The sequence below is a fragment of the Lipotes vexillifer genome, unplaced genomic scaffold (genome assembly GCF_000442215.2).
Source record: "Lipotes vexillifer unplaced genomic scaffold, Lipotes_vexillifer_v1.1 scaffold274, whole genome shotgun sequence".
Taxonomy (NCBI): Eukaryota; Metazoa; Chordata; class Mammalia; order Artiodactyla; family Lipotidae; genus Lipotes; species Lipotes vexillifer.
In genome coordinates this window covers 403,742-414,691 of record NW_006777033.1, presented here as the reverse complement: position 1 = coordinate 414,691, position 10,950 = coordinate 403,742, and the positions used below count along the sequence as shown (strand labels likewise).

The 10,950-nt window shown below is 35.2% G+C and overlaps 1 protein-coding gene across 3 annotated transcripts in view; it reads right to left on the bottom strand.

The window, feature by feature from the left end:
* Positions 1–267: 267 nt before the first annotated feature.
* MIER3 (MIER family member 3) overlaps positions 268–10,950 on the bottom strand; it is a 31,017-nt gene continuing 20,334 nt past the window's right edge. The window contains exons 9-13 of one of the 3 annotated variants that reach the window (XM_007450754.1): positions 10,470–10,551; positions 8,998–9,089; positions 4,605–4,732; positions 4,379–4,521; positions 268–4,267 (exon numbers count right to left, since the gene is read on the bottom strand). In XM_007450754.1, coding sequence (XP_007450816.1) covers positions 3,810–4,267; positions 4,379–4,521; positions 4,605–4,732; positions 8,998–9,089; positions 10,470–10,551 — 903 coding nt within the window. In that variant the 3' untranslated portion in view covers positions 268–3,809. Of the gene's footprint in view, positions 4,268–4,378; positions 4,522–4,604; positions 4,733–8,997; positions 9,093–10,469; positions 10,552–10,950 lie in introns of all 3 variants that reach the window. The other 2 variants (XM_007450753.1, XM_007450755.1) reach the window with 2 other exon arrangements.

The window sequence follows — 10,950 nt, the reverse complement described above, 5'->3', positions numbered from 1 at the left end:
TTCAATAAATACTTCCTGAATGAAACTAAAAGTATGTACAATCCCCACTTTGGGATAACTAGAATTTTATTATAGATGGAAATTTATTTTAGAGGAGTTAAAGAAAACTTATTTTATCTACCAATTTTATTACTTACCTATCAAATATCTTATTTACTATATCTAAAACCAACTTAACAGTGGTTAAATATCTCCCCATGTGTTATAGCTTAAGAATTATTAAATAAAAATCTATTTGTGGCAAATACTCACACGAACCAAGAAAAAAAAAGATTTCCAGATTTTTATTTCTGGAACTGTACACCAGGTATTAAAGTACAACAAATACAAAATAATGCTCAAAAAAATCAGTGTTTATGTACAAATATTAAAATCAATGCAACAATAGCAACTTCCTCTTGAATATCTGATACTAAAACTTGTTCTGATTGTCACTAATCAATCTCATACTCACAGCGTACTTATTTCAAACTGGGACAATTGGAATCACTGGTCATCTAAGAGGAGTTTTAATATCTACCATATTTAACAATAAAACTAATAGTTTCCTCCTTTTAGTGAAAAAATTAAGAACTTTTTAAAAAACATAGTAATGTCAATATTTTTATAAATTATTTCAATTTCCATTTGTAGACAATGTGCTTTGAAACTCTGGGCAAACAATCTCCTTGGTGGTCAGGTTTATTTGTTGGTTTACATTCAAAGTTGAAGTATTCACTAGAGACTTTGGTTAAATTAAATAGTATCACTATGCTCTATTAGATCTGACGTTCTCAAATATTATGACCCTCAATTGTAAAAATTAAAAAGGAAACAATTGCACAATTCTTTGACCTAATTGTACACACTTTAGTATTGTTTAAACAGTATTCTACATCCTTCAAGTAAATTCAGCAGTTGACCATGACAAGAGGAAAACTAAACACTGAAAAAGCTAGCATGAAAAAGTAGAGTACAACTAACAAAAGTAAAGTATTGCTATAATCACAGCACCAGTTTCACTTCTAAATGAATCCGCTGTCCTCTTCAAACCCCCTGTACATAAAAGACACATCAGCCAACACTGCAACTGCTCACCATGGATTTTTGGTTTGTTCATACAAAAATAATATGGCAAAGGAAAAAGAAAAAGAATTTATCACAGTTTGTTATAAGAATTGTGCTTAACACTTGATAATAAAGGCATTATTGTTTCTTCGTACGACTGCAAATCAGTAATTTTCATGCTCTCAAACGCAATTCTTCTAATAAACAGTGACAAATCCTCTGTTAAGATGCTTAAACGGAAAGGAAAAAACCCAGTAAATCCAGATTTAAAAGGAAATTCAATAAATAGCTATTTTACATGAACAAAGTCATAGTGGTACAATTTATGAATGTCACATCAAGCATGCACAAAAATGGTATTATACATGGAGGAAGCAGTCAGAAAATATTGAATTAGATCTAAAAAGAGATGAAGACTTTACATATATATACAAAAATCTTGCAAATTATTGCCTCATTTTAACAAGGAATTAAAAGTAAACGTTACCAGCCAGTTAGCGCTCTCTAAGAGGCTAAAATCAGATTGGCGTTTAAAAATCCATTAAACTAGCTGGAAATTATTTTTCTCTCATATCATTTCTGGATTTTGGTCAAAAATCTTTATTTAAATAACTAAAGTGTCCATTCAACTTGCTGATAATCAAAACTTCAGATAAGAAACACTGTTTCCATCTTATATCAAGATCCCAGCAATGCATAGATAAACTGAATATATTACTGCATCAGCTACTGAGAATGGGCATGTTCATTTAAGTGCAACTGGTATTAGCATTCAGTCATCTTTGTGTAAATTATTTTATACAGACCAGCCACTGTAAACCCAGAGCAAAAATTAAAGTTATAACAATGGAAGATTATGGCCAGTATCTTACTAAATTATAGGTGTATTCATTTTAACAAAAGAAATTAGGTTCAAAGTTTAGCACAACACCACAGCAATAAGAAGCTGACAACTTGGAAAAAAATATCTGAAAGCAACATAGAACCCAGGCTACCCATTATTTACTGTGTGTATACAGGAATGCTAGACTTTAGATGTATAAATTAGAGACTGACTTTAAGTTATTAATTTAACTACTTTTCGTCCACTGTGCTAAACTAAATTTTATAGTAAATGTGCTAATGCGTAAACACTTCAAAGCAATCTTCATTAAAATGCTGCAAAGAAAAGAATACACATCATCCAAAACTAAGGATGTCATTGCAGTTCACAGTTTGTATAATAAATACCCTCCCTTTCCATCACTACTAAGGTAACTACATTCTATCTATTCATCAGCACAACCTTGAAGCGACTTATACTTACAAATATCAGCAATGTAGCCAAACATTTAAGTTTCTGCAAAGCAAGACAACTAGTAGAAACTGGAAAATTTAATTGACAGTGCAAAAAAAACCAAAAAAAAGTAAAATTCTGTGTTTTAACTGAACTACAAAAGCAAAGCTTATCACATCCTAATACTGCATTACATATTGTTTGAATTCACCTTATAACTTAAAGATGCATGTTTACACAGCAAAAATGGCCTAAGTTTAAGACAATGGCTTCTCATTCACAATGTTTGGAATAAAAATAAAACTGAGTTTGAGATGCAACTGAACATCAATCACTTTTTAAAACTTAAAGTGGTAACGTACCATTCATTTCAGATAGGAACTCACATTTTTCTTGCCAGTAACTGTTCAAGCTAAACAGAAAAGTTTAAATATACTTCAAGGTTCTACTGCATTTTATGTCTAAAATCTAGAAATCCCTCCTAAATATTAACGCTTTGAACTGCACTGCTATAAAAAAAACTTAAGAGGTGTCCCAAAATGTAAACCAATGAGTGGCAGCATCCTAGGCTTTGTAGACTGTGCCCTGCAAGTCAACTGCCTCAGGATAAACTAAATTATCAATGACTGGTATGATTTTTATGATTACAATCTTGATAATGGTGGACAAAACCCCATCTAAATACCACACCTTCAAATGCCAAACTTTTAGCCAATAACTGAAGTTACACAGAAATCTTCCGGCAGTAAAATGACCAATTCTGTGTAAGGTAGCCCTGGTCTAGAATTCTGAAACAGGATCCAAGCAAGCGTCTTCATAATTTGCACGCAGTTCCTTATGCTGGCTTCCATAAAGATGGACTTGCTGTTTTGTAAACTGAAGTGCTCTAGTTGAACAACATGAGAGAAGTTTCCATTTTTAAAAAAATCCTTGCATGTTTGTGCAGTTTAAAGAAACCTACCCCTGCTTTTATTTAATTAAGAAAATAAAACCAAAAAATGCTACATTGAGCAGGGATCAGGATCGGTACCTGTAAACATTGTTATTCCACTGCATCCATTACGGCAAAAGGAATTTACATGAATAGAAGCCACTCCATTCAGTTCAGAACATCTGTGCTGGTTTTGAGCTGGTGGCCTCTGTCTACAGGTTTTAAAATTGGGAGTGAGGGCAGTGGGGAACAGAAAAGAATAGAAAAAGAAGGGAGTGGGGAAGAGGTACTGGGGATGAGGAAGAGATAAGCAGAGCTTAAAGCTGCACCACAGAGTTCAGTCTTAGTCCCCAGCTCTGCTGATCATAGTTCATTTCCACATTTATGGACTGAAAATGAAAATACTCTTGATAAATCAAGATATAGTTCTATACATACTGACATCACTGATGTCATAGTGAAAAAAGTTCAAACTTCCAGTGAAAGACTAAGCAAACCTGATACTTTCCTGGTACTGGTACTGCACACCCACTGTTTCTGGGCCCCTCACTCATGTCACTCAGAATGAAGGGCGGCATGCTGATGCAGAGCGTGGGCACTGATGAAACCATTGGTCTCGTTGGCAGACAGACTGCCAAAGTCAGCCACAGACACGGCCATTTTGGCACTGGTGATATGATGTGTGTGATTTTCAAAGTCCACACCCAAATTATTTGCAGAAACCTCATTCATAAAGGATTCAGGAACAGCAATGCCCATTTTCAATCTCTTTGCTGGTCTTTCTGACTCTTCACTGCACATGTTCATGGGGTTTAGCTCTGAGTGATAAAATCCAGTCTCAAATAAGTTAAAACAATCACTTTCCCCATTGCTGGGCAGGGTGAGTAACTCCTCTGTTCCAACAGGCACATGATTGACTTGTCCACGGGGCGTGCTGCCCAGTGGAGGAAAGCTATCATCCAAACAACTCACATCCGCTGGATCGCAGACGGTCGCTACACTGCTGGTCAAAGCTAAAAAAGAGATGGAAAATGGTTTAAGTAAGCGTTCTGACGTCATGCCACAAAGAGGATATAAGTTTGCCCCAAGCTATGGTAAAAAATGCAAAAAGATGCTCATGTTACCTGTCAAGTCACTGGCAGTGAAAGAGCTGAGAATGTTCAGCTGTTGATCAGGAACAGGCTCAGGTCGGTTAGATGTTAAGGCTGAAGAATTTACTGTCCCACCCAGGGCTTCTGTTTCATCTACCAAACGATCCATATAGTCCCTAAAAAACACACCCCAATAATTTTATGACTGCATATCACAGTTAAAAACAAAAATCCCAGAAGTCAATCCCACAGTACTTACGTAACTCCAGGGTGATGGTTATATCGTTTCTTTCCAAATCTTGTCTGTTGAGCAAAGTAATCATAACGTTCAGATTTCTTCCACATATAGTAGAATGCTACACATTCAGCAACTGTTCTAGTTCTCACCTAACAAAAAAAGTTGCATTTTAAAAAATCAACATATTCTATGCATTTTTTAATAACTATTTTTTTTATAACCCATAGGTCTTATTTTCTATCTTCCCAATTATGAAATTCTGAACTTTTTATTAGTGAACTGCCGTTACATTTACACTATTTAATAATGAGGCTGCCTTCAAAAGCCCAAGGCTTTTTATTTAAATCAGAATGTAATAATAATAATAAATGCATATCCAGAAATTATCTTACGCCTTTACCGAAAATCTTAAAACACTGACATCCTTTACTTTTCTTCACTGAGCTTTTCACTGTGATTCTGACTGTAGCAGGGGTCCTTCTTAACCCTGAGAGATCCATGAATGAGCTTCGCTGGGATCTATTAATTCCCCAAATTTCATGCAGGTACACTTTTCTGGGGAGAAGGGTGCAGCTTCATCAGATTATCAAAGGGTTCCATGGCCCAAAAGAGATTAAGAACCGTTTGCAAAGGGATCAGTACTCTACCGCTGGAATTTAAGATGATTGCCAGATAAAGGCAGAATTTTTTACTTTAACATGCACTTGGCTCTTAGCGCCAACAGAGTTTGGTAAGAACAACAACAACAATAAAATCTGAGCCTCGTTCAACCTGGCTCCACATGCAGACTAGGGCTCTTCTAACTATATATAGCTAAAGGTATGAGTTCAGATGTACAGACAAAATTCTGTATCTTTACCCAATAAACACTTTCTCCCCTGCTTAATCAGTACCCAATAAGGAAGTTTCAGAATCTCTATCCTGATTAGTGAGCATGTTGTGATATAAGATCATAATATAGGAACAAGCTTTTTAAACCAAGAAATAAGGTATACCTTTCAATAAACACATTAGCCGTTAAGTCTTCAAAAAGAATATAGGCTTCTTGGGAACAGAGACCTTTCCTGTCTTATTCACTGATGTATCTCTAGAGCTTAAAATAATATGTGGTAAATGATAGAGCTTATTTGTGAAATAAATGAATATATTTCATAAATTATTGCAAAACTGAGGTTTTATTTTGACTTAAAAGGGCAACTGTTTCATCTTTCAATAAATTAAACACTTAATCTCATCTGTGAGAAAACAATAGGTTTTCATACATACAAAAAAAGCATTGAAGTATTCAACATCATACTGGAAGATCTAGCTAAATGCAATAAGAAAAGAAATAAAAGGTATACAGACTGAGAAGAAAGAAATAAAACTGTCTGTTCACAGATGACATGATTGTCTATACAGAAAATCCTAAAGAAGCAACAAAAAACCCTCCTGGAACTAATAAGTGATTATAGCAAGGTTTCAGGACACAAGGTTAATATGCAAAAGTCAATTGCTTTCCTATATACCAGCAATGAGCAATTGATATTTGAAATTAAAAACACAATACCATCTACATTAGCGCCCCCAAAATGAAATACTTAGGTATATACCTAATAAAATACATGTAAGATCTATATGAGAAAAATCTACAAAATTCTGATTAAAGAAATCAAAGAAGATTTAAATAAATTGAGAGATATTCCATGTTCACAGATAGGAAGACTGATTATTGTTAAGGTGTCAGTTCTTCCCAACTTGATTTATAGATTCAGTGAAATCCCAATTAAAATTCCAGCAAGTTATTTTGTAAATACTGACAAATTAATTCTAAAGTTTATATGCAAAGGCAAAAGACCCAGCATAGCCAACACGACACTGAAGGAGAAGAACAAAGTCGGAGGATAGATATTACCCAACTTCAAGACCTACTATTAAGCTATCGTAATCAAGATAGTGTGGTGCTGGTGAAAAAATAAACAAATACGTTAATGGAACACAATAGAGAGCCCAGAAACAGACTCACACAAATATAGTCAACTAATCTTTGACAAAGGAGCAAAGGCAATTCAATGAAGGAAGGATCATCTTTTCAACAAACAGTGCTAGAACAAGTGGACATCTATATCCACCTTTCACAAAAACTCAAAATGGATTATAAGACCTAAAAGTACACTACAAAACTATAAAAGCTCCTAGAATATAACACAGGAGAAAACCTAGATGACATTGGGGATAGTGATGACTTTTTAGGAACAACAATACAAACACAATCTATGAAAGAAAAATTGATAAGTTGGACTAATTAAAATTAAAAATGTCTACTCTGCAAAAGACACTGTTAAGAGAATGAAAAGACAGGCCAAAGACTGGGAGAAAATATTCAAAACTCACACATATTTTTTTGGACTGTTATCCAAAATATATAAAGAACTCTTACAATTCAACAATAAGAAAACAAACCACCCAATTAAAAAATGTGCTAAAGACCCTAACAGACACCTCACCAAAGAAGATATATAGATGGCCAATAAGCATATGAAAAAATGACCCACATACGTCATCAGGGAAATGCAAATTAAAACAAGATACCACTACACATTTTAGAATAGCCAAAATCCAAAACAATGACACCACCAGATACTGGCAAGGATGTGGAACAACAGGAACTCTCTCATTCATTGCTGGTAGGAATGCAAAATGGCACAGACACTTTGGAAGACAGTCTGGCGGTTTCTTACAAAACTATCCAAACTTGCTTAAAGAAAAAGAAAAAATAAAATTGTAAAGCAATTATACTCCAATAAAAGATGTTAAAAAAAAACCAAAACAACAACAACAACAAAATATCCATACTCTTACCATATCATTCAACAATTACACTTACTGGTATTTACCCAAAGGAATTGAAAACTTATGTCCAAAAAAACCCCTGCACACTGATGCTTACAGCTGCTTTACTCGTAACTGCCAAAACTTGAAAGCAACCAAGATGTCCTCCAAATGGTGAATGGATAAACAATTGGTACATCCATACAATGGAATATTATTCAGTGATAAAAAGAAATGAGCCAAACTAAGATTCCATGCTCCCAATGCAGGGGGCCCAGGTTCGGTCCCTGGTCAGAGAACTAGATCCTACCGGCTGCAACTAGAAGTTCACATGCCGCAACTAAAGATATCGTGTGCCGCAACTAAGACCAATATAGCCAAATAAATAAATAAATTTTATTTTTAAAAAAGAGAGAGATAAATGAGCCACAAAAAAACATGGAGGAACCTTAAATGCATATTACTAAGTCAAGAAGCCAATCTCCAAAGGCTACATACTGTATGATTCCAATTATATGACAAGGGATTTTTTGATCAGTGAAACTATTCTGTATGATACTACAATAGTGGATAGGTGTTGTTATAACGACACAAAGAGTGAACCTACTGTAAACTGTGAACACTGGGGGATAAAAACATGGCAAAGCAGATTTACCAGTTGTAACAAATGCACCACTCTGGTAGGGGGGGGCTTGTGGGGGGAAGCCGTGTGTGGGTGGGAGCATGAAGTACATGGGAACTCTCCATACTTTCTCCTCAATTCTGCTGTGAACCTAAAACTGCTCTAAAAATAAAGTCTATTATTTAAAAGTGTGTGTATATTCTAACAGTTTGGGATAATTAAATCTCATTAAAATATGCATTGCTTATTCTTTCTTTTGGTCCTAAGGAACATAGGATTCTAAAATATTTAGGTGGATAGGTCAATATTCTATGCCTATTGCTTTTTTAAAATTTTAAGTTTATTTATTATATATATTTGTTTTTGGCTGTGTTGGGTCTTCGTTGCTGCACGCAGGCTTTCTCTAGTTCCGGTGAGTGGGGGCTACTCTTCCTTGCGGTGCAGAGACTTCTCATTGCGGTGGCTTCTCTTGTTGTGGAGCATGGGCTCTAGGTGTGCAGGCTTCAGCAGTTGTGGCACATGGGCTCAGCAGTTGTGGCACACGGGCTCCAGAGCGCAGGCTCAGTAGTTGTGGCGTATGTGGGCCTCTCACTGTCGTGGCCTTTCCCGTTGCCGGACGCGCAAGCTCAGCGGCCACGGCTCACAGGCCCAGCCGCTACGCGGCTCACGGGCCCAGCCGCTACGCGGCACGTGGGATCCTCCCAGACCGGGGCACGAACCCGCATCCCCTGCATCGGCAGGCGGACTCTCAACCACTGCGCCACCAGGGAGGCCCCCACCTATTGCTTTTTAAACTAGATTTTATATTTCAGAGCAGTTTTGGATTTACAGAAAAATGATCAGAAAGTAACAGAAACGTTAATAGCAGGGGAGCATTAACAAGTTATAGCTTTTATTCCCTACCCAAGAGGCTCACAAATTAGTTGCTTATATTCATTGTAATTACTAAGCAATTTCTCTATACTAAGTTGCCTAACTTACCTTATTCTTCTGTATAAGATGAAAATCTTTTCCGAAAAGCATGAGTGCATGTTCAAAGCTCCGGCATTCTTCTTCTGTCCATGCAGTCATTCCTTCTAAAGAAATTTTAAAACAAAATAAATTGGCCTCAAAACTCATATATATAAATGACTGATTTACTTTCAGTATGTTTTCCTAATAAAAAGGCTATAAACTTCTACACACACACACACACACACACACACACACACACACACACACACACAAGTTCTTTATGTGGAGATTTTAGTTAGTAATCTTAACTAAAAAAATCTAGAATACCAAAATATAAACAACTGGTTTTTTTCCTCTGCGTGATGAGACAAGAATTTTATATTTTCTTCTATAATTCAAGCACATTGTTTTTCTGATTTTTTTAAACAATGAGCATTTTTTTTAATTAGGGGAAAAAAAGGTTATTTTCTTTATAGAAAAAAAAAAGCCTTCCTTTGGTCTTATGTCAAAACCATAAGCTCTTTAATTAGAGACCATAAATAATGAACACATATTTATTTTGAGTCAGTTTGCAGAGTGCTATACTGTAGGAATATAAAGGGAATAAAAAACAGCCCATGCTCTCAAAAGACTAAATCCCATTCAACTTCCTGGCAGATGTCAATGTTGATGAATCAAATCTACTTGGGGCAGAGGAGACTTGAAGTGCCTCACAATGGGAACCAGGTCCCCAAAGCCATTAAGAGTAGCCCACCACAAAGGTGAAAACTTTGTTCAGAGTTCTGAGAGCTTAAAGTAATTTTTTCAAAGAAGCAGCTTTTACACGGAAACATTTCAATAGACTATCTCACCTACAAGTTTAAATGCATTGTTTCCAGCTTCTATATTTTTCCAAGTCATTTATATAATATTAATAACCATTATTTCACTCTACATATACTTAATGAAAGCTATGGTGCATTCAATTGATTTATATAATGACAAAAATACTGAAATTAAACTTAACCATTTTCCTTGACACACACAAACCAAAACAAAATGTTTTGCAAAATGTTATTAAATGATGCAAAAATGTTATTACATGATTACTAAACATACACTTCTTGCAATAAATTGAATGGAATATACTATACATGTTTCTTTTTTTTAACCTTTAATCTCCTTTTCATTTCCTGTCTGGTTTAAGATAAAGAAAAAACAACTTTTTTCCCCCAATGAAATCATAAAATCATTCTTATTAATTACTTTGGATATATTGTCATCTCTGGGGTCTGCTTTGTTCTGGAGGTGACAGGGGGGTAACTAATTTGTATTTGAACAATCTCTGGTACGTCTAAAAATAGAGGGCAAGAAAAGGAAAAAATTATTTGCTATGAAGATGAAAATAGATCTTATACAAAAGTGTTATAGGATTGCTCCGTCCTTTATACTTTGCTTATTCCGATCCCCAAATGACCATCCCCTATCATTTCCCTCTCTTGATCCCAAGTGTTTCTTACCTTGAGAGGCCTTTCCATTGCAGCAGTACCTTTCAATTGCTTCCTTTATATTATGGTTACACTTGAGAAGTTCATATAATGCCTTAGGGCAAGGGAAAAAAAACTATTCAATAAAACTTACCAAAAGTTCATACTTAAAAAAAAAAACACTCAAAAACAAACAAACAAACAAAAACAGGTGTATTGTAAGAATCCTGACAAATACTAGCTGAAGTGCTCTCTAATTTCAGGACATTTGAAGCGTATGTTTGCCCAGACATTTAATCTACGTAACTATCCTGTAGATTGACTCTGGTATCCGCAGAGTTTGTTCATTCTGATTCTACCTCTCAGAAGTCACCTACCAGTATCATTCCTCACTTTTTTTTTTTATTGCCAGGCCTTCTGAGCTGGGAGAATATCCCTATTTTAGATGATTATTTCTAGTCGGGAAAAGTCAAGAATTATGGTCTTCTTTTTTTTTTTTTTTTTTTTTTTTTTT